Source organism: Castor canadensis, chromosome 14 (genome assembly GCF_047511655.1).
Source record: "Castor canadensis chromosome 14, mCasCan1.hap1v2, whole genome shotgun sequence".
NCBI classification, from domain to species: Eukaryota; Metazoa; Chordata; class Mammalia; order Rodentia; family Castoridae; genus Castor; species Castor canadensis.
In genome coordinates, this window is record NC_133399.1 from 107,110,140 (window position 1) to 107,135,158 (window position 25,019).

Here is a 25,019-nt window from a genome sequence, read left to right on the forward strand (position 1 = left end):
TGGCAAAATATCCTTTAAACAAATAACCTGTCCTGAATTTATTTTTAGGGTGGAATTGCATTATATGGAATTCTGGGCTAAATGAACTGTTTGTTGTATCTAGAGTCCTTTGTAACCTGTAATAATGAATAGCTTCATATAAGAGCTACAAGTCAGTGTTCATAAGCTTTTAATACTTAAAAATAAACAGTTCTTATTTTTTTTAAAAAGAGAGAAATTTGGCTTTGAATTAATTTTAAACTGTTAAAGCAGGCAGCCAAACTTTAGCTGTTGCTTTTGACTGTTTTGGTGCTGAGGATTGAACCCAGGGCTTCCAACAGTTAAGTATAATTGCTATCACTGAAGCACATCCACAGCCCTAGCTATTGCTTTTGAATTTAACATACACCATTGTTAAAATTACAAGGGAGAACCATTCAGGTAAATAAGTTACTTCACTCACTGAACTATAATGAGTTTTAAATTATCCTGAGTAGAGAGGATGTCAACATAAAATTTACTTGTTTAGGTGCTAGCTTGGTTTTTTGTTGTTGCTGTTAATCAGTTTGGATAAGCTTTTGATGTAACAGTTAATTCCCAGATGTGTATTAGATTAACAAGAAGTATGAGAAACTGTCTTTTTAATGATATAACTAAAAGATTTGAACAGTATAGCTAATAAGGGTCTAAATACTTTTAATTTATAGGCTGGTATAATGCTTTATTTCTACTATATCCTCACAATAAACAGAAAGCCTATTAACAATAACATTAAGTTGCACCTTTAAATATATACAGTTTTATACATTGTAATAGTATTTAATTTTGCACACAATCATTTGTTGTATAATTAAGGCACTGTTTTCTCTTTCTCTGCTTCTTTTTTAGAATTGTTTCTTTGGTGACATTTAATTATCTAGGAGTCTCCTTAGACCTTTTGGCACCTTCTGGTCCTCTGCCATTGTACCTTCCTCCACTCTTGCAGTATGCCCCTTCTCACTTTCTCAAGTTTGCAGAGGATAATCCTTCTTAGGTCAGAGAGAAGTTTATTGAATGACTGACTATTCTCACTTGTAATCATTGTAATCAAACTGAAACTCAAATAATTTGCCTAAGAAAAGTTGAATATTAGGTGACAGAACCTAAATTACAATCCCTATCTTTATTATCAGTGTGTTACTGGTATATGTTATCACTATAAACAAATTATTCATGTTTATAGATTTAATAAGACTTTAGGAAAGGTGGGTTTAAAAAAAACTCAAGACACAGTGTGAATGGCCTTGTTGGCTTGCCACTCCCTTCCCCCACATATTTGGTAGGATGCTAGAGAAATTTTTTGAACAGTAGCTCTTTCTGTGTCCACCTAGGGACTTGCTGCCCTCCCTATCAATTCCACACTGATGATATTATCTTGAATTGGAACTGAAGGTCTCTAGTAGAGAGTATGGGTGCCGGGATGCTTTCCTGCCTCCTCTGCTCTCTATAAAGTCTACCTCTTGCTTCCTCACATTCCCCAGCCTCGAGCATGCAACCATTATTTTGCAACTCTTACAATTCAGTGAATCTGTATTAGAGTATATAATTTCAAGGTACATAATGGAGCATTTTTTTGGTAGAACTTCATCAAGTTTTAACTTCGCCTTTGATCAACTTGCTAAGAAAGTCAGAAAAAAGAAACTGCTACTTTTTCCATTTTTTAATTAGGATAAAAAAAATGAAAGGCAACCTAGCATATAAATTTTAAATTGTTATGTAGCATTTTAGGAAGGACTCTAAAGCCAAGAATGAAGGCTCATTTTACCACATAAAAGGTGTGGTATCAATTAATAAGTAAATATATGTATAAGAGTGTATGTGTATCTACATCTTCTATTAAAATAGTATATATCTACTTACGTCTTATCTGTTCAATTATGTATATATTATGAAATAACAATTTAAATGAGGCTTATCAGAATTAGTAAGCATAGCCATATATTAAGGATGTTATTGTTCACTTCCCGTGTATGAAAGTTTGAGTATGTTAGTATTTTGTACAAATTTCTGAGACTTTATTCCAAGTTGGTTGGCTAAAGGTCTACCAGTAGCATATAGGTGAACATCCTTAGTCTGAAAATTTGAAATCTGAAGTGCTTTAAAATCCAAAACTTTCTAAGCACCAACATGATTCTGTTACCAGAAAGTTTAGCACTGGTATGTATCTACCTCTGTCCTTGTGTCCAGTGGGAGAAGAATTAAGGCAAGACACAGAGATGTAGTGAAAATGATAGCCAAATAGCCAAGTGTATTAGGGAAGGAGTGCACATTCATCAGGCTGAAAACGGGCTGTTTCCAGTGAGAATGGCAATATCATCCTTTGGAGCTGGAATATGTACTAGGGATTGCTCAGCCTCAGGATGAACTCGTGGGTCTGGGCCTTCATCTTGTTAAAGTAGATTACCTGTGTGGAATTCTAAGTCTTCAGTTTGTCTGATAGCGATTACCTGTGTGAAACACCCAGCCCCAGGCTTAGCTGATGTTTAGAGTATGGCTTACTCTTGAGTAAAGCAAGGTTTAAGGCTAGGCACCCTTGGCTTACCCCTGTAATCCTTGCTTCTTGGGAGGATCATGGTTTCAGACCAGCCCAAGCAAACAGTTCTTGAGACCCTCATTTCCAAAATAACCAGAGCATAGTGTTGGGGTATATAGCTCAGTGGTAGAGCATGTGACTGCAGAATAACCAGAGGAAAATGGACTGGTGTTATGGCTCATCCAGGAGAGCAGCCTGCTTTGCAAGTGTGAAACCCTGAGTTCAAACCCCAATCTGACCAAAACAGAAAAAGAAAAAGGAAAGAAAGGATTAAGCTTTGGTGAATGACAGACTTCAGAGTGTCCTTTAATGTCCCCCAGCCTTGATGAACTACTTTGACTTAACAGAGACCAGTCACCTATGGGGTTAGAAACTCTGTTACAGTGACTTTCTTCCTCTTGTGGCCACCACTTGGCTGTCTGCTACCTATCAGTGCCACAAGCGGAGAATTCATTACACGAAACACTGTCTCATTGCACAAAATTATTAAAAATCTTATCTAAAAAGATACTCAGCCTATGTGTATAAGATGTCTGAGAAACATAATTGCCTTCTGTTTTTGTACTTGGGATCCATCCCAAGATACCTCATTGTATGAAAATATTTCCAAATCTGCAAAATCCAATATCTGATACACTTATTGTGCATTTCGAATAAGGGATACCAACTTGTATTTACTTATGTAATACAAGTAGGATATTTATCTTTTGCAAGTGATAGGATGAAATGATCATGATACACAGTTCCCATCTCAGTTACTCATTTGTTGTTTTTAAAAATTATGTTTTGTGTATATCTATGGGTGGAAATTTTAAGGAGTAAATTTTAATTCAAATGTTAATACATTTGTATGTAATTTCATTGTTCAAATGTGAAATAGACTGTCCTAGTGGTTACTACTTTATCTCTGAGTGTCTTTGAGATGGCTACCTTTAAGAGATCCTAAGGAATGTTCAGTGTATATCAACCAAGGGAATTGAAAGATCTTAAAAAAAGCACCTTTAAACATGTGTTCTGTAATATCTTTACTCCAGAGAATGAAGCAATGTATTTTTTTGGTGGTACTGGAGTTTAAATTCAGGGCCTCAAGCTTGCTGGGCTGGCACTCTTCCACTTGAGACCTTTTTTGTATTGGGTATTTTTGAGATAGGGTGTCTCGAACTATTTTTCTGGGCTGGTCTTGAACTGTGATCCTCCTGATCTCTGCCTTCTGAATGGCTTGGATTATAGATGTGAGCCATTGGGACTGGGCTAGCAATGTCATTTTGAACTGCCATGAATAACTTTTCCATCTTGATTTGGGAGACTTGAGAAGACTTCAAGACTTCGAGACTTGAAACATACTTGAGAATAAGAATTTAAAGCTATTTTATAAATTATCTAGATCAGGTTTTCCATTGTGCATCCTTTTATCTCTAACTACAGAATTGTTCACTCATTTGACAAATTAACTTTTGTTATATGCAAACCTCATGATGAATACAACACAGTCTTCATGCTAAAAGACATAGGAGAGATAAGACAAGATTAGGAACATAATGCAAAGCAGCATATAAGATACTAGCATGTGAGTCGTATAATGAAAATGTTAAAGTTAGCCATTAGAAAAGTAGATTTTTTTTTAAACTGGGTCAATATCAGAGTGAATGTCTCTGGTTAATTGATAGTTAAATTGTGTCTTTCAAAAAAGGTGATTCAAAGCAGGGTAATAGTAGCACATCAAGGCTGAAGAGTCATGAGTTCAAGGACAGCCTAGACAACATAGTGAGACTGTTGTCTCAAAACACAAAACAACAACAAAATAAACCCGTAGTTAGCTATGAAATTGAAAAATGATCAGCCTCTCCAAAACTAAGTGATGATTTCACAACCTGCAAGGACAATAGAAGTGGGGGGTTAAAGAAAGAAGAGAATGAGGAGGAACTCTTTATAATATTTAAGAGAAGTAGAAACAGTGAAAATTGAATGCTCTTACTATTTTGAAAATATCTGCAGGGTGTGGTGGCTCACACCTATAACCCTAGCTACTTCAGAAGTAGACATTGGGAGGATTATGGTTTTGAGGCCAACCTGTGCAAAAATATCTTGAGAACCCACCTCAATCAGTAAAAGCTGGACATGGTGGCATACGCCTGGCATCCAGCTACGAGGAAGCATAAATAGGAAGATCTTGGTCCAAATTGCTTAGGCATTCAACAAAAAACAACTAAGATAAAAATGGGGGTGTGGCTCAAGTGGTAGAGTGCCTCTCTGACAAGTGCAACACACTGAGCTCAAGCCCCATTACTGCCGGGCGGGGGGGGGGGGGGGTGGAGAGTGGTTTGCAGAGAGAGAGAGAGAGAAAAAAAGAAGATACCTAGTAAAACCAAATAAAAGACATGTCACTGCTTGTGTGTAAATTGACCTTATAGAATTCTTTTCGTGGTGCCTTAAATTACCTGGTACTGATGTTTGCTTCAGTCTTTCTCATGCTTATAGCAAACCATTTGTTCTTTTCTTGTGATCCTGTATAAGGTTGTATAAGAAATAATAGTCTATGTTTATGTAGTACTTTTATAATTTTAAATATTTTATTTTATTTATTTTATTTTTTTTTTTTTGCAGTACTGGGCTTTGAACTCAGTGCCTGCACCTTGAGCCACTCCACTAGCCCATTTTTTTGATGGGTTTTTTTCAAGATAGGGTATTGTAAACTATTTGCCTGTGGGCTAGCTTTGAACTCCTGATCTCTGTCTCCTGAGTAGTTAGGATTACAGGCATGAGCCACCAACTTCCGGCTTATATTGAATTTTTCATTTTTATATTGTTAGCACATATGTATAGATATTTAATATTATCCAGTTATTTAATTTGGTGGGAGGGCTGGGCATGGGAGTTTCTTGAATGTCAGTCTAGAATTCAGTCACTGAGCTATACTCCCAGACTCGCTGATCTTTTAAGTCTTACTTATTTCTTTCAAAAAGTTTCTTTCAGCTGGGTGCTGGTGACTTACCCTTATAATCCTAGCTACTAAAGAGGCAGAGGTCAGGAGCATTGCAGTTTGAGGCAGCCCAGGCCAGCCCCATGCAAAACAGGGCTGGTGGAATGGATCAAGTGGTAGAGCACCTGCCTAGCAAGTGTGAGGCCCTTACTTCAAACCCCAGTACTGCCCCCCCCCAAAAAAATTCTTTCTGGGAAAGAAGTAAAGAGTTTTTTTGTTTTTTAATTTATCATGGTTGTGTTAGAAACTTGCATAATATTTACAAGTATGGTCTATGAGATGGTAAGTAATTGCTGTTTTATAGACTTTGGGGGTTTCTTCTGTCTTGCTGTAAAGCTGTGAATAATTCACAGTCCAGGTATTTCCATATTGGAATATTTGAGTGTTTTCCATATGATCTGTCTTATCTTCTATATTATTTATAATCTAATCAAGGTGAATTTCACTTAAATTTATTTAAGTTGTGTTTTAATTCAGTAGTTAAGAAAATACCAATTACTCATTTTTCCTATAAAAGCACCATTTTTTCTTCTAACCTGAACAATTATTCTCAAATAGTTTTGTTTTTCCTAAATCATTCTATATGTAGAACTGCAATGCTTTATCTAAAATTGTTCAGATTAATTTTGTAATTATATCAGAAACCAAATGGTTGTTTCATATATATAAATAAGGCAGTTGAAATCGTTAATGGTAAGGTTATCTCTTTCTTGCTCAACTAATTATTGGCATAGAGAGAAATGTTTGGGAGGAATCTAACCAGTATCAGATAAGACTCTAAGTCACTATCAGAAATTTTAAATTGTGCATCAGGCAGTTCATTCTTTATTTTATTTTTATCTTTAGGAAACATCTTGTTTAGAATTTCCAATCAATAGATCAGGAGTATACTGTAGAGCCATAGGTAGAGACTCATCACCACTCCTCATATTCTTTTCTAGAATTCCCAAAAGGGAACATGTAATCCAACAGAGTGTATAGCCCCTCCTCATCAAGGGTCTGAGAGGGCTGAACTAAATTACATCACAACTAACTGTTTTTGAATAAAATTTTCTTAGTCTCTCCAAGTAATCTACAAAGAGACTTGAGCCCCTCACAAAACAATATGTAAAGGTTTGGGGATTTTGTCTTGGATCAAGGCTCAACAAAGTTTTTTGTAAGGAAAATTAACATTTTAGACTTTTGGCCAAGGAGCAGAATTGAATATATAATGTGTAGATACTTCTATAGAAAGAGAAAGTGTCAAGCCAGGTGTAGTAGCATCTGCCTGTAATTTCAGCACTTGGCAGGCAGATCATAAGTTGGAGAGTAGCCTGGGTGTGGCTACATAGCAACACCCTGTCTCAAAAAAAAGAAGTAAGAAAAAATGAAAAATAAGAGAAATCAAGTGGCAGTTTGTTTTGATTGGTTGGATTTTTTGTTTATTTATTAATTAATTAATTTTGTTTGTTCTTTTGAGTTAGGATCTTGGTATGTAGCTTAGGCTATCCTACTCCTGATCCTCCTGTTTCAGCCTCCCAGGTCCTGGGGTAGCAGGCATGCACCACCATGCCCAGTGTGGCCACAAAATGTTATTGAGAAAAATTAAATATGAAATAATAATAATTGTATAAAGTTTTGAAAATACAGGCACACTAATGAGAAGAAAGTGAGGATAATACTTTATTCAAATGGATTTCCATCGTCTATCTGAGAAAATGATTCTTAGCTCATGGGTTGTATAAAAATAGATGGCAGGCTGGACTTAGCCTAAGGGCCATAATTTGCTAACCCCTGTGTTAGCTAGTGTTACTATGATTCTGTGTTAGCTTTGAGCTTGAACAAAAATTAGTGCTCTGTTTTCGTAATCTTTTCTTGAAAATAAAGCCAAGAGAAATAGGTTAGTTTTAAACATTTTTATTTAAGTATTATGTTTGTTCTGATGGAAAAACAAGTCTTTTCACTTATCATATTAGTGAATGTCTGGTCTTTTGAGAATCTGTTGAGTTTTTAAATAAATAAAAATTTGTAGCATTCATCTTAGTAGAGGAAAAATGAGGTCTAGAATGTTTAATACCAAGGACATAGAACACAGTGTAGTTTTTTGGGTTATTAGTAAGTGTATTTTCAGTATTCTAGTTTAATAGTCAACCCTTAAATTTTTTATTTTCGTATAAAAAGGCAAATTAAAGGACCTTTCTTGAAGTGGCTAATAATTTCAGTTGTGAGAATGATGACTTATACTCCTCTGTTTTAAAGGTTTTAAAATTGATATTATTCATACAGTTGCTTGGTTAATATTGCAAACTCATAATCTATTCACAACTGATTTTTATTGTTGATTTTTATTTTCCAGGATTTCTATCTGTGTAAGAAATGTTTATTCCCCAATAATGAAAATTTGTATATACCATACGACAGCTTTGTTCCACATGTGAATTATACAGAGCATGGACTAACCATCTTGTATCTACAGTGACATATTCACTAAAATGTCTGTCTGATGGCGTGATGTTCCAGAACTTGAATTTTTGATGTTTCTTGGTTTGTTGTGAATTCGTATTTTCACACAAGTTTAGTCTGTTTATCTTTTATTTTTGTGTCCTTTCTTTCTGTGTTCTCCTCACCTCACTGCTTCACTTTTCTTTTAGCAAAGATGAGGATTTCTGCCTTCAACATACATTGTTGGTCTTGTCTTCTGTTTTTGTTAGGAGGGACAGCAGTGTGATAAAAGAGGAAATCAAAGCCTTTCTTGCCAATCGGAGGATTTCCCAAGCAGTTGTTGCACAGGTAACAGGTAAGAGCTTAAGAGCCCTTTATTCTGGAATCGTGTATTCGCTGCCTTCTGTGCAAGTATTAGAATATTGCTTGTATTTCTGCATTGCAGTGCAGATCTGTCAACATAGGCATTATAACATATGCCCAAGATTTCAAACCATTGTCTCTGATATCACAAAACTTATCCAGTGATTTTTTTTAAACTTGTGCTACTTGTTTTATAACCTTTGTAACAGCAAAAAAAATTCCCTATTTCGTGGCCAAGAAGGAGATCTCTAGTTTTCTTTTAATTGTAACAGAGCTTATGACACATGCACATCCGCTATCTACATTTTATATTTTTGAAATATAAAATTTCAGTCCTCCAAATTGAATCTCTAATTTTATGGGTTAGAAAGTAATCCATGAGGGTAAAGAAAGTTGTATTTTTAAAAACACTTCTATATGTGAAAGCTTTCCTTCAACCCTTACCGAGAAGATGAGAGTTAATTGTTGTCTTCTCTTTGTTCTTTATATCCCATCCCATTTTCTACCCCACCCAAACCTCATCCCCAGTATGTGGTGTATATGTGTCATTCTCTATTCAGATTTCATTTTTTAGGAAGTTTCTTAAATTTGGGTTTAGCATGTGTTTTTTTGTTGGTTTGTAGTCTTCCCTCTTAAATCTCAATATGTAAAATATCCTAAAGTGTTAACCATGTTTTTAGTCATCAGAGGAACCAGAAACTCTTCAAGTACATTTTGTATTTGCTGTGTTGTAATGCTTTTTGCATTGGTAGATATAAAAATTGATTCCCCCTCTCTTTTTTTTTTTAACATGCTACTGCTTAATCTAGTGACTTTGATCTTTAGCCACTGTGCCCTAGTTTTCATCCTTCCATAATGAGACACTTAAATATTATCTGATCTTCAGTAATACGTTCAGTTTTAAGATATTCTTTCTGTTCTGGAAGAGGAGCTTATTTATCTAAAAGCTTGTTACTGTTCATTAATTTGATCAAAAATGAAACTTTGTATTTAGAAGTGTTAAATTTCATTCCAGAAAATCTTTTACAATATGTGTGTGGGTGGGCATGTGTATTATGCTAGCAGTATATTTTTATAGATGACAAAAGACTTTTAAAATGTAATTTTCTATACACAAGTCTTAAACCAATGAAAGGTGTATGGATTTAGTTGTAGTCTTTAGGCATTAAGTCAGTAGGATATTTAAAATAAATTACTAATCTTGATTTTCAAGGACTAAGTCATGTTGCTTAAGATAGTATAAGGGCAAGTTACACAGGTTTTACTGAAACTCACTGATTTGTATGTAGGCTATGAAAAGATGTCTTTTTGTACTCCAGGACTAGAAATAATAGTATCTTTTAGTTTGCAAACTAAGTAAAAGAAGACAAAATTGTAGTGTTACATTCTGAAATTAATTTTCTTCAGATTGGAATATTTCTGAGTGTGTTGAATACTCTGAATCTTGAATCATCTTGGACTTTCAAAATAGTGGCTTTGAAACCCATCCAGTATTGATGCAAATCAGAGTAAGATACCTTTAAAAACTATTTCTTAGCTGGGTATCAGTGGCATATGCCTCTACTCCTAGTTATCTGGGAGGCTGAGATCAGGAGGATCATGGTTCCAGGCCAGCCCAGATAAAAAAGTTTCTAAGACCCTATCTTAAAGGAATAAAGCTGAACATGGTGACATGCACCTGTCATCCCAGCCATGGCAGGAAAAAAACAGGAGCATTGTAGTTCAGGCTGGCCTGGCAAAAAGTAAATCCTATCTCCAAAATAACCAGAGCAAAAAGGGCTGGAGGCATGGCTCAAATAGGAGAGCACCTGCTTTACAAGTGCAAAGCTCTGTGTTAAAACCCCAGTCCCACTAGAAAAAAAAAAACAAAAAAGCATAGGGGAGGGGAAAATTTTCTTAGGCATACCTGAAAGCACTACATGTATAAAATATTGCCATTGTGGGACTGGGAGTGTGGCACAAGTGGTAGAGCGCTTTCCTGGTAAGCTCTAGGCTGAGTTCAAACCCCTGTACTGCAAAATAAATAAATAAAAGTTTGATAGTGCACAGTGTTCATATGCATTATCATATGGGAAGTCTTATTAATGAGTTTTATAGCAATAAACATTAATATAATCTCTAAAAAATGCCATTGTGGAAAGGGAAACTGAAAGATGTTGCCACTCAAAATACAACAGAATTGGCTTCATCTGGGAACTCAGCACAACTGGGCATGGTGGCTCATGTCTTTAATCTTAGCTAAATGGCAGGCTGAGATTGGGAGGATCACAGTTCAAGGCCAGCTCTGGCAAAAAAAAAGTTCACAAGACTCCATCTCAACAGAAAAAGCTGGATATAATGGTGTGTGCCTGTCATCCCAGATGTGGCAGGAAGTGTAAACTACAGGATCACATTCTAGGCCAGCCTAGACAAAAAGCAAGACCCTGTGTTGTCCAAAATAACCAGAGCAAAAAGGGTGGGAGGCGTAGCTCAAACTAATCTAGAAGACTGGTCAACTTTCCTGACACTAAGGTCAATGGATCAGCATTGTTTAATATTGCCTCCTTCAGTAATATGTCATCTCCTGTTTTTGAAAGCAAGAGTTAAAAATGTGTTAAAGCATTTACTATCTGTGTATTACATGGACCTTCCTTTTGTACCATAATTATAGGGTTTAGTAGTGTTTAAAATGTTTTTCCCCACGTTAGTCTTACCCCAACTTGTTCTTCCTCTTCGTTTCTACTCCAAAAGCTTGAGTTCATCCTTCCTCAAGCAGTTATCTTTGGTGGTTCTCCATCATCTAAAAAATAAAATTCTTTATAATGAAACTTTGGCTTCCTTCTTTATTTCTATCTTCTATTAATTATACCAATCCTAGTTGAGTTGAAGTATTTATTGTTTCCAGAATTAAAAGCTCACATTGATGCTTTCAAATTCATGGGTGTACCTAGGAAACCTTTTGCCTCCTCATCATAATCTTATCAATTCCCACTTGCCAACGTTATGCTCTCTTTCTGTTAAAGTGTAAGTCTTACATTGTAAGTGTAATTAATTCCACTTAGTTCCCATCCTGAGATTTAGCACTCATTTCAGTTATGCATTTTAGAGTAAAGTTTTTTGTCCAAAGAGTCTAGCATTGTACGTGTACTCTGAGCATTTCATGTTACGTAGCAACCTTGTGGTATAAAGGAAGTGTTGGTGAAGTTAACGCATACTATATGTCCAGTATGACTTCTCCACGAAAATTTGTTTATTTGCTCAACAAACGTTCCATGAATTTTCATAAAGAAATTGCATTTTTCTTTGTTTGTGGTGGTACTGGGGTTTGAATTCTGGGCCTCACACTTGCTAGGAAGGGACTTTAACACTTGAGCCATGCCCCTATCTCCTTTTTAGTTATTTTTCAGGTAGTGTCTCATGTTTTTGCCTTTGACTGATCTCAAATTGCTATCCTTCTCCCTATTCCCTCATGTAGCTGGAATCACAAGTGCATGTGCTACCATGCTCAATTTATTGATTGAGATGGGATCTCTCTAACTTTTTGCCCCAGTTGGCTTTGAACTACAGTTCTTCTGATCTCCATACACCTCCTGAGTAGCTGAGATTACAGGCAAGAATCATTGCATCTATCCCACATTTCCTTTTGTCTACTGAGCAAAAGAATAAGGTAATTGATAACCAGATTGGTTTATTTTTCCTGTTGGTCAACTTACTGAATCCATGTGTTTCTTATCTATTATTGTATTACATTTTTCACCAGCTTGTCCAGCAGTGAAGTGAACAGGAATAGAGCTTCCCATTGCAGAAAAAAGATCCTACTAGAGAACAGTGAGTTAATGAGAACCTAAATAAAGCCTGGGCCTCATAATTGATCTACCTATGACACAGTGAACCTAGGTAAAGAAGCCTTCTAGTCACCCAGAGCTTAGCCCTGGTGTTCCTGATTCATATATGGACACGGTTTCATGCCTTTTCACAAATTAGTCACATGTGTCTTAGAAGAATATCTGCCTGATAAAATCTACCCCATGATAAAAGTTTAGGATATGATCTTCTAGAATCTTGTCCTATAACAGATTTGGTTAAAGTCATTTAAGTTCAACTCTAATATGTGAAATCAACCTTGAGATAAAAATGAGAACGAATGGTACATAACAACAGAAAATGCTAAATAAAAAAGTGTAGGGAGGTACAAAATAATAACACATGTGCTGTTCCAGAAGCAAATACAGAGATTTCTTTTTATAGATCTGGAGAGTTTCTATAATAAGATAAACAAGAAGTCCATGGGTGGGTCTGTATAAATCATATCCTACTGAAGGGAAAACGACAGCATAAACAGGACATGATAACAGTGCCTGCTGAATTCCCAGCCGCAGCCTGTCTGTCTAAGGTGGATTTTACCTCTGTAAGAGGTCAGCCAAAATTCTAAATTCTCACTAACAATAGTGGGGTGGTGAGCGTAGCCTTGACTTTAGAAGTAAACACACATACTATATTCACCTTAAGAGTAAAATGTTTTATCAGACTGTTTAAGAATTAAAACAAAAAGTTAAATGGCCTCTTTGAAAAAGCAGGTACACAGAATAAATGAGAAAATGGCAGAGGTTGGTGAGTGCTTATCAGCCAGAGGAATATGCTAATTGAATTCATGTCCTCTTAAAAGATAAAGACATAGAAGAAGAAAAAATATTTAGCATGTCTGAATTTTAGGATATTTATCACTATTTTTTAAACTAAAATAGTGTAAGGTTCTAGTCTTTCTGCTATTAAATTGCCTTGTGTTTCAGAGACTCATTTTCCTTACAGGATGAGAGGCTTTGGCAAAGTGGTTTTTGTCTTAGTCCCTTAAGATTGGCAGCTGTCATAAACTGGGTGATTTATAAGCAAAAGAAGTTTATTTTTCATAGTTCTTGGTTGCCAGGAAATCTGAGATCAAGGCAGATTCGTTTGTCTGGTGACACCCTGCTTTCTGATTCATAGGCTACTCCTTTTTGCTGTGTCTTCACATGGTGGAAAAGGTAGGTACAGGATTTCTCTCCAGTCACAAATCCCATTCATGAAGGTTCTGCCCACATGACCTAATCGCTTCCTAAAGATCCTACCTCCTAATATGATCACCTTGAAGGTGAGGATCTTAAAATATGCCTTTTAGGGGGACATAAACATTCAGACCATAACAGTTTCTAAGTAACATCTTTCTATTCTATTTTATTCTATTCTGTTTTTAAATTGGAAATATATATATCTTACCTGTATCTTATGATCCTCATTCCTTAAATGTAAGAATTTGTACAAAGACAGGTTAGGAATGGTTTATGAAATCATTCTAACTGTATTCAAATTGCTTTCCTTTTTATTTATCTTTAAAATGAAGGATGAAAATATCACATACTAAGTATGATAACTTCTTTAAAAGGTGAAGAAATTTGTGTATGTGTGTGTGTTACTGGGGTTTGAACGCAGAGCCTCATACTTGCTAGCCAAGTGCTCTACCATTTGAGCCACTCTGCCATCCCAGGCAGAGGAATTCTTTTCTTAACCTATTTTTTTTTCCAGGGGGGGTCTGTTGGGGGAGGTTGGGGTTTGAACTCAAGGGCTTTATGCTCACAAAACAGATGCTCTACTGCTTAAGCCACACCTCTAGTCTGAAATTCTTGATTGTGGTTAGAGACAGGGGCTATCACTTTTCACAGGCTGCTGGGGCTTCATGTTAGCAAGACCCAGCTGTATGTCACAAGACTTTGTTAGTTTGTTTTAGAGGCACTGGGATTTAAACTCAGGGCCTCAAGCTTGCTAGGCAGGTGCTCTAGCACTTGAGCCACTCCTCCAGTCCTGTATGTCACAAGTCTTAATGTCAGCAGTCTGGGCTGTGATTCCTTATCAACATCCAGGCTGTCATTCTCGGTCATCAGATTTCCTATTTGTCAACTAAAGTTCATAGTTTATGTTAGTTTCCCTCTTGGTGTTGCACATTCTATATCTAATGACCTGTATCTACTATTTCATAGTATCATAGAATAGTCTCACTGCTGTAAAAGTTTTCTGTGCTCTTCATATTCATCCTTACCTCTTCCCTAGCTCCTGGCAACTACTGATCTTACTATCTGCAGTTTTGCCATTTCCATAATGTCATATGTTTGAAGTTGTAGAGTATATAGCTTCAGATTGGCGTCTTTCACTTCATACTAATGAAGCTAAGTGAGAAATTGGAGTGAAAATCATTTCAGAGAAAACTCATTGTTTGTAGAAAATCAGTTCCGTACAGTTATTGAAGATTTTTTATCCTAATAAGGCTTTCATCATCTCAAGTGCAATGCGTAAGACTGTATGTTTTTAGTGTGAAAGTTAGGTTGATTGTCAAGTGTAAAATGAGATCCACTTCTTCCACCTGGTTTTAAAAGTAGAATCTGCATTTAAGCTAATTTTACTCTACCATAAGCCTTTTCAATGACTTAAAAAGGTTAGGTATAGACGTACTTTTCCTTCAAGCAGTAACTTTCATTTTTACTACTGCCTCCTTTTTTTTTTTTTTTTTTTTGGTGTTGCTGGGGTTTGAACTCAGTGCCTTGTGCTTGCTAGTACCATTTGAGCCACATTGCCAACCCTGCTCCCTAATTCTTATTTCCTGTACCTAAAGTATGTTTCTTTGATTGTTGAGTATATTATTTCCTATCTAACATAATTTTATTTTTCTTCTAGAAATTTAAAAAAAACTAACAAAGATAAACGTCCAAAAGGAAAATGGATACTCTAGGAAGAAAATCAGAAGTTATCTGTATGTTAAAATAGCAAAACTTGATGTTGAGCTATAGCCCATATTGGTCTTCAGGCAGCTTTATTAGCTTCATGCATAAGAAGGCTCTGAAGAGAATAGATGCCATGTCTTGTAAACAATAGATACGGCACTTTATTCATTAAGGAAGTCTGTTAATTGTTAATGTTTTACTTAGGAATAGAAATTAAATCAAAGGACTCAACATCATTGCTACAAACAAGTTGTTCTGTCAGAAAAAGGCAGTAAGGTACTTGCTTAGCAAGTGTAAATCTCTGAGTTCAAATCCTAGTACTTCTTTAAAAAAATAAAGATGTATTAGATTTAGCAATGTGTAGTTACTAAATCTAGGTAGATAAGGAACTGAAACCTGTATTAACTAAACTACATCTGAGGCCCTTCACACCTGAGTGGCCTATAAAATGTTGAAGTTGTTCAGTTATTTTTGGCTCATTAAAAAATGATTAATATCAAATGTGGCAGCTTCAGTTAAATTTGGCTGTATCATTTGATTCTTACAAAATAAAACCTGAGGATATGCAGGTCATATGTGGTTTTCTTTATTTTTAAAATCACTTTTCAAATTTGTACATTAGTATAACCATTATCAAAATGAAAATATGGAACATTTTTAGTACTCCAGCAAGTTCTTTCCTGCTTGTTTGTAGTGAAATATTTCTCCCCATCCCCAATCCCTGGCATCTCCATTTTGTCAGTGTCCTTTTGACTTTTCTAGAACTTGATATATACCTTTTGTGTCTGTTCTTTTTTCTTCCACTTGGCATGATGCTTTTGAAACCTTTACATATATCAGTAGTTTGTAACTCTTAAAATGCTGAATACAGTTCCATTGAATGAATAGAAGAAAATTAGCTTCCCTATTAATCAGTTGGTACATATCTGGATTGTTTCTACTGTTTTGACTATTCTGACTTATGGTGCTATGATCATTTATCTATAAGTTTTTATGTGGACATGTTTTCATTAAGCTAGAATTGGGGTTATAGGATTTTACTAAACTTTTCCAAAAGGTGGCTGGACCATTTTACATTGCCACCAACACTGGATGAACATTACCATTATTTCATACTCTCTTCAGCAGTTGTGTTTTGTGTTTCTCTTTTACTTCAGCCAGTCTAATGTATATATAATGGTATCTCTCACTCCTCTTTACATTGCATTTTCCTAATGACTGACAAATCATGTTATGCCTCCTTTTAGAAATATGATAATTTGCTATTCACATATCTTCCTTGGTGACAAGTGTATAAAAATCTTTTGCTCATTTTTTTTGTGTGGATGTTTTTTGAGTGGGGGGGCGGCAGTACTGGAGTTTGAACTCAGGGCCTCACACTTGCTAGGCAGGTGCTCTACCACCTGAGCCACTCTGCCAGTCCTGCCCACTGTTTTTTAATTAGATATTTTGCCTTATTTAGTATAAGAGAGTTATTTTTATATTCTGGGTACAAGTCCTTAACCTAATCCCAGACTCATGTTTTTTTTCTCTCTCTTTCCTTCCTTTCCTTCTTTCTTTTTTTCTTCCCCCAGTATTGGGGTTTGAACTCAAGACTTCCTACTTGCTAAGCAGGCATTCTACCACTTGAGCTATTTCCCAGCCCTTTTGACTTTAGTTATTTTCCAGGTAGGGTCTCATGTTTTTGCACAGGACCAGCTTCAGACTGCAATCTTTATCTATATGCCTTATAAGAAGAGTTCTCTATTTCTAATTTCTGAGGTTTTTTTGTTTGTAGGTTTTGTTTTGTTTTGTTTTGGTGGTACTGGAGTTTGAACTAAAGGTCTTGCACTTGAGCCAACCACAAGCCCTTTTAGCTTTAGGTTATTTTTCAGATATGGTTTTCCAGACAGCCTCAGACCCTGGTTCTCCTATCTATGCCTCCTGAGTAGCTGGGATGACAGATATGAGCCACCACACCCAGCTGCTTTTGTTCAGATGGGGAATCTTGACAACTTTTCACTTGGATTGGCCTCAAACTAGAAATGTCCTGACTCTACTCCTCAAGTACCTAGAGTTTATATCCAAGAGGTTATAAAATTGTGAATGGGTGTTGTATTTTTTGTCAGATGCTTTTTCTCCAGCTCTTTGAAAACATGGTTTTTCTTTTGTAGTCTTGTTAATGTGGTTAACTACATTCTTTTGCATTTGGGGAAAAAAACCACTGAGTTATCATATGTTTACCTTTTTATATTGCTTTATTCTGTTTATTGATGTTTCTTAAGAATGATTACATTTATGTTCGTGGGTGGTATTGTTCTAAATCTATGTTTTTCTTTTGTTTTCTACTCTTCTAATATCCACTTCTAGTTTTGTTGTGATAAATGTTGGCTTATGCATTGTTGAATGTTCCTTTCTCTTGTATTTTCTGGTAGAGTTGTTATTTCTTCCTTAAATTTCTTTGTTTTGAGACTTTTGTTATTATGATGGTGAATATCCTTCACTAATCGTAATTTACCACCTGGATCTAATCCTGTAAGGTTTGTACTCTAGTACTGAAGTCAGCAGAACAGAATAGAGAACAGGAGAAATTGTTGGGTCCTTTGTCCCTTAAAGATTGCCATCACTTACCTACATAATTTTACCATTTGCTGGAATATTTTCTCTGGCTTGTTGCCTGAAATAATAGGATTACAAGCCACAGACTAAATTGAATTAGCTTTAGATACAACAGTGGCCCTTCCCTTGTGCCCTTGTGATAACTGAGCAAATAGCATAGCTTTTACTTGCTAAGCTATGAGATTTTGCTTCCTATAAGTAGTTTTTAAAATATCAAGTGACCTGTCTCTAGCTCTCCCAAGCAGGTATATAGACAACATCCTGGTTTTTTAACACATCCATTTTAAAGTACATGTCCAATGTAGTATTTCCCCAGGCTAATTGTCATTATTCTTAATGAGAAACTCTTAGCACATTCTTAATGTGATCTTTTGTTTATTGTTTTGAGCTTTAGTCATTTAAGAATTAAAATATGCTGTTTTCTTAAAAGTGTTCTTTTGACAGTTTTCAACACAAAGATTCTTCTTTATTCCAAAGGCTTTACATTGCTAAATAGTTTTGAAGAACATTTATTTCCAGTTTGTCTTAATTTATCTAGGATGTAGAGTACCTTTGAAATGTTTGAGTGTGCTAAATTTTATTAAGGAGGGAGAATACCTCTTAAACACTGTTGGAGCATATTTTTCTCAGTTTTGGATTCAGCTTTATTTTTATATATATAACCATCAATGAGTTGTGGATATCCAGTGGCTCTGCTTTTTACTTGTGTGCACCTTCTTAGCAAAACCCCTTTTTTAAAAGCTTTTATTTTTAGCTATAATTTGCTTAACACTTACTGAGTGCTAGATGCTGTGCTAATTGTGTTATACATTTGAGAAGCATGTGTTAACTCCTCATTTACAGATGAGAAAACTGAGGCCATAAGAGATTAATTTGTCAGTTATGAAACTGGTTACTTCTTTCATTGCAAAGCCAGTGTTCTTAAACATAGCCATTCAATATGGTGGCCAAGAGCATGACTGTGAGGATGGGCTATCTGGGTTCAAAATCTCATGTCTCAGTCCCTTTCTGTTTATGTAATTGGGCAAGTTATTGAACAAATGATTACTGTTCTGGAAAAAATGTGAATAATAATAATACCTACATTAAAGAGTTATTTTGTTTATTTGATTTGAAGTCTTGCCATGTTGCCTAGGCTGGCCCTTCAAACATGTGGGCTCAAGTCATACTACTACTGCCTCTTCCTCCTGAGTATCTAAGGCTACAGGCATACACTGCAGTATAGACTCTTAATAGGATTCTTAAGTGGATTAAAAGAGTTAGTACACAGTAAACACCATAGAAGTTTTTTATTATCATTTGTTACCCATTATAACTGCTTAATTTTCATAAGCAATCATTGCCTGTTCACCTCTGTCTAAGTTAACCTTTATGAAGCTAAGCTTTGGATACTAAATATGTTAACCACAATGTTTATACCCTTGGATCACTTAATAATGAACTTGTAAAAAATTTAAAAATTAATTTACCTTTTTTTTTTTTTTTGATGGAGTCTCTCTGTGTTACCAAGGATGGTCTTAAACTCCTGGGCTGAAGAGATACTCCTGCCTCAGTCTCATGAGTAGCAGGGACTACAGGTGTGTGTCACTGCTCCTGACTTAAATTTATTTTCTATATTAGAAAATAAATTCATGTAGTTCAATTTTGGGAATACCTTCAGAAAGGTAAATGGTACTAAATATCTCCTTTCTCTTCCTTTCAATCATTGTCCTTCTAGTAGAAGTGAATATTAGTTTCTTCAGAGTTATTTTATGCATTTATAAGCAAATATAAATATGCATAATTCCTTTCTCCTTTTGTGCCAGATAGGTGATATGCCTTGTACAGTGTTCTACACCTAGGTTTTTTAAACTTGGAAATTATCCCATATTAGTATATAAAGAGCATTAATTACTTTTAAAAAAGTACATAACATACTATTTTCTCAATGTTATACTTTTCAACAACCGTTAACATTTAGTAATTTGGTATCTATTTTAAGACATTTTTGCCTTTATTCCATATGTAGTAGGCACTAGCTGTATACTTGCTTAATACATTAAATTTGATATATTTAGATAAAGATTTAGATAAAATTTCAACTTGATAATTTTTTGTGTGATGCTAGGGATTGAACCCAGGGTTTCATGCATGCTAGGCAAGTGCTGTACCACTGAGCCATGACAGTCCTTAATTATATTATTTTTCTTTTAAATATACCTAATCTTGTATGAGTCATGTTTCTTTTCTTTTTGTTAAAATTTATGTGCTCTCCCTTTGACCAAGTAATTTGTCTTCTAGGGATTTGTCCTACAGAGATATTGTCATATCTAGAATGATAATTGTATGAGAATATTTATTGCATGTGATATGGCAGCAAAAGGCTGTAAATAATTTAAGTGTCCATCGATAGGTCTAGTTAGGTAAATTATTGTGCATCTATATTATGTAGTAGTTTGTCCCCTAAAGGGTAAGGGAGCTATATTTATTTCAAGTGAAATGAGGAAAAGAATGTATAGCAAATGACTTATTTTCTTTTTTAATTTTATATTGCATGCATGAGTTCTGTATTTAATTAAAAAATTCCAGTACCAATGTTTTAAACACATACCCTTTCACAGGCTTAAAAGTAATATGTCCTGGCCAGATTCAGTTTGAGTCATCAGTTTGCTTTGTGTGCTTTCTGGTAACAGAATCACAATCGAACTTTGTTGTCTTTGAGAAGATGATCCTAAAGTTCATGTATAAGAAAAAATATGTAAGAATAAGGGATTCTAAAAGGGAATAAAGGGAAAGGGGTTAAAGAAATTTGTCCTAGCAGATATTAAAATATACTGTATTGTCAAAGCAAATAACACAAGGTCATTTTGTTATATACATGGATGTATCAGCTATACAGAGCAGAGTTCCTTATTAGAGCCTTGGAAATAAGGAAATTCAGCTTAAATACAAGAAGCATTTCAAGTCTGTAAGGAAATATTTTCCCATTGGTTGCCTATTTAAAAATGAAAGAAATAGAAATAGGTGCCTACATCAAACCATAAACAAACAAGTTTTTATATGCAATAAAGAACTAAATATATATATGTTAAAATGAAGAAAATATTGAATATTTTTATCATTTTTATATAGGAAATGTTTTCCTAATACATAAAACCAAAAGATAGAAGTTGTATGGGTTTAGCTCTGAAAATTTTAAGCATATGTCCAATCAAAAGTACTATAGACAACATTCACACCTAAAGGTATTTGCAGCAAAGTTTGATATCAATGATATATCAAAATAGCTCTTAAAAATTACTATGAAAGCAACATCTAACCTAAAAAGTTTGCAGAGTATATCAGTGTATAACTTACACAAAACAAAATATAAGCTGTTAATAAATATATGAAAAGATGTAAAGCATTCTCAAAATTAAAAACAATTTCATTATAAGACAATGGGGGGCAGGTAGTTGCCCATTGATCAGCAGACTTACAAGATTGAGGGATACTGCCCTTCTACTTCTGTCCAGTAAACCCCTGAAAAAAAAACTAGTAAAAATAAAACAGAAGAAAAACTCTTACCTTTAATGAAATAATATCTAGAACCTTAGAATAGCTTAAATCACAATAATTCTGGATCAAAACAAAGGAAAACTTTGGGCCCTAACACCTGCCTCCTCTGTTGTGGAGAAGGAAAGTATCCTAGTCATGAAAAGTTTATTTAAGTGTTAAAGTTTAAGGTAGTGGACCAACAAATACAGCAGAGGTTCCATTCCTCTATAGATACTGTTCAACATAGAAATCCCATCAGCAGTCATTCACCAGTCCCCTAGCTGCTGGCAAGCACTAATTTATTTTGTTTGTAGTTTTACCTATATACAAATTTCTAGACATTCATATACTGTCTGAATTTTTGTGTTTGGTTTATTTCACTTAGCATAATTTCAAGGTTCATCCATGTTGTCTATATCAGCAATATTAAATGTGAGTAATATTCTATTAAATGGATAATGCCACATTTTATTTATTAATCAGATAATTGACATTTGGATTATTTCCACTCTTTGGCTATTATGAACAATGCTATAAGCATTTGTTTACAAGCTTTTGTATACACACATTCTAAGAAATAGACCTAAGAATAGAATTGCTGGGTCAAATAACAATTCTGTGTTAATGATTTGAGGAACTGCCAGAACTGTTTTCCATTTTACAAACCCACTACCAATGTATAAGGTATCCAATTCCTTCACATCTTCATCACCACTTCATTATTTTAGTCATTGAGGAAATTATTTATTATTACAGTTTGATTTGTGTTTCTTAGTGACTAATGAGCACCTAAAGTATCTTTTGTTCATTTATGTATCTTTGGTGAAATATGTGTTCAAATTCTTTGTCCATTTTTTAATTGGGATACCATTTTATGTTGAAATGTAAAAATTCTTAAATATTATAGATACAAGTTCTTATCAGATATAGTCTCCTAGTCTGTGATTTGTCTTTTCATATTCTTGATAGTGTCCTTTAAAACACATGAATTTTTAATTTTGCTGAAGTCCATATTTTTTGTTGTTTTTCATGTCATAGATGAGAAACCATTGCTTAAATGTAGATCGTGCAGGTTTATGTCTCTTATTCTAAGATGTTTAGACTTTTAGCTCCTACATTTATGTCTCTCATCTACTTTGAGTTAATTTCTGTATATGATGTGAGGAAGGGATCCAGCATCTTTCTTTTATAAGTAGACATCCAGTTATTCTAGCCCCACTTGTTGAAAAAGATATTTCCCTTCTGAATTTTTTGGCACACTCATTGAACGCTAATTGACCATAAATTTATGTATTTATTTCTTGAGCCCGGATTCTGTTCCATTGTGTATTCATGACAGAACCGCACAATCTTGACTGCCATAGCTTGATAGATAGTTTTAAAGTCAGGAATTGTGTCTCCAGTTTTGTTTTGACTGGGTCACTTGCATTTCCATTTGAATTTCAGAATTGCTTTCTCAATTTCTGCAAAAAAGCCAGCAGTAATTTTAACAGGAATTTGCAGTAATTCTGTAAATCAGTTTGAGAAGTATTCCCTTTTTAACTATCAAATCTTCCAATACATGAATTTGAGGTGTCTTTGCATTAATTTAGACATTCTTAAATATCATTCAATGATGCTTTGTACTTTCTGTATACAACTCTTAATGCTACTTTTGTTAGATTTAGTACTATTTTATTACTGTGATACTGTTTATTGTAAGTAAAATTTATCTTCTGAATGATTTTGAATTGTTCATTCCTAGTGTATAAAAGTACAGTTTGGATCTTGTATGTTGATCTTGTATCCTGCAATCTTGCTGAGCTCTTATTAGTTGTAACAGTTACATATTTGACATAGAAGATCATGTCATCTACGAATAGAAGTACTTTTGCCCTTTGTAATGCAGAAGCCCTTTATGTCTTTATCCTGCCCTATTGTCCAGGCTGGGACGTCCAGGACAATGTTAAATAGAAGTGGCAAAATGGACATTCTTCTCCTTTATTTAATCTTTGAGGTAAAGCTTTCATTCTTTCCTCATTAAATATCACATCATCTATGGTTTTTTTTCATAGATGCATAAAGAAATTTGCTTCAATTCTTAGTTTGTTGAGTGTTCTATATTTTGAAAAGATGTTGGGTGTTGTCACATGTTTTTTTCTGTGCCTATTAAAATAATCATGAGTGTTTTCTCATTTATTGCTGTGGAGTATTACATTGATTTCATATATTGAGTGAACTCACTCTCTTGAGATAAACATGCTTGGTCATGGTATATAATCCTTTGTATATGTTTTTGGATTCAGTTTGCTGGTACTTTGTTGAGGAGTTTTATATCACATTCAGAAGAGATACTGATTTCTTCTTATAATGTCTTTGTTTGGGTTTGGTATCAGTTTAATACTGGCCTCATAAGTTGAATTTGGAAGTGTTGGTAGCTTTTCTTCATCTTTGTTACATAATTTGTTGGTATACCATTACTCATATAATTTCTTTATAACCCTTTTTATTTAGCTAAGGTAGTAATGTCCCCCTTTTTTTTTTGTGCTTTTAGATCATTTGAGTTCTGCCTTTTTCACGGTCATTGTATCTGGTTAATAGAATCATTTATGACTATAATTTTCCCTTTAAGTACTGCCTTAGCTTCTTTATCTTCTGAGCTTGGATATGTGGTATTTTTGTTTTTAGCCATCTCAAAATTATTTTACAATTTCCCCTATTATTTCTTCCCTGACTCATTGGTTAGGAATGTATTATTTCATTTTCACTTATTTTTTAATTTCCCAACTTTTTTCTACTGTTAATTATTTCTTTTCCCTTTTGTATGTGCATGTGTGTGTGCGTACACACACTGGGGATTCTACCCAGGTCCTCCTGCATTACTAGGCATATATTCTACCATTGTACTCCACCCAACCCCTGTTTTGTTTCTAATTTCATTCCATTATAATTGGAGAACATATTTTATGTGATTTCAGTCTTCTTAAAAATTAATGAGAATTGTTTTATAGCTTAGTGTATTATCTTTTCTGGAAACTGTTTCTTATATACTTTTTCCTATATGGAGCGAGCTTTCTCTCGCTCCTGGTTATTACTGAACCTAACTGGGCCTAACTGGGCAGCAGCAGGAGATGAAGAAAAGACACAGGATAGACAGACAGAAAGGTGGGATTAGGTGTGTTGGGCACTCTGGTGGAGACGCACAACCCTCATTGCTTCTTTTCTTGATTATTCTTTCATTTACTCTGCCTCTTTTCTTTATTTTTATTCTTTAAGGCCTTACTCCTTTACAATTCTTTAAAACCTTGCTTCTGAAGTCTTCTTTAAAACCTTGCTTCACTATTCTTTAAAACCTCTTTCCTTAGACTCGCACTGTCCCATGTTTTCTCTTAGCTGTTCTTTCACATACTCTCTCTTAAAATCTTTGCCCCCAGACTTGTACCGTCCCATGTTCTCTCTTTAGCTTTCTTAAAGCCTTGGTGCTCAGACTTGCAAACAACAACAGCCACGCCTAAAAACTGTATATGCATAACTCTTAAAATCCCAGTCCTTAGATTTGCACTGTTCTCTTTAGCTTTTCTTTAGCTTAGCTTTTCTAAAGCCTATGTATAAAGTTCTTGGTGCAGACTTGCACTGTCTCGTGTTCTCTCTTTAGCTTTCTTAAAGTCTCAGCCCTCAGGCTTGCTAGCAATTCCCCCTTAGCATTTCTTCTTCAGCAATTCTTTTCCCTTCAGCAATCCTCCCTTCAATTCATTTCCCCCCTTCAGCAATCTTCCTCCAGCACTTTCCCTTCAGCAATTCATTTTCCCTTCAGCATTTCTTTTTCCCTTCAGCAATCCTTTTCCCTTTAGCAATTCTTTTCCCTTCAGCAATTCTTTTCTCT

The 25,019-nt window shown here is 34.9% G+C and overlaps 1 protein-coding gene and 1 long non-coding RNA gene across 15 annotated transcripts in view; both read left to right on the plus strand.

The window, feature by feature from the left end:
- Hmbox1 (homeobox containing 1) overlaps positions 1-25,019 on the plus strand; it is a 168,642-nt gene that overhangs the window by 77,704 nt on the left and 65,919 nt on the right. For all 14 annotated transcript variants that reach the window (XR_002212020.2, XR_012441577.1, XR_002212021.2 and 11 more), the window contains one exon: positions 8,222-8,307. Coding sequence is in view for 11 of the 14 variants with exons in the window: in XM_020157962.2 (XP_020013551.1) it covers positions 8,222-8,307 (86 nt within the window). In the remaining 3 variants the exon portion in view is untranslated. The remainder of the gene's footprint in view (positions 1-8,221; positions 8,308-25,019) is intronic.
- Positions 8,314-23,668, plus strand: LOC141416938 (uncharacterized). Its single transcript, XR_012441578.1, has 2 exons — positions 8,314-11,961; positions 12,055-23,668. It is a non-coding gene; the product is annotated as an uncharacterized lncRNA (long non-coding RNA).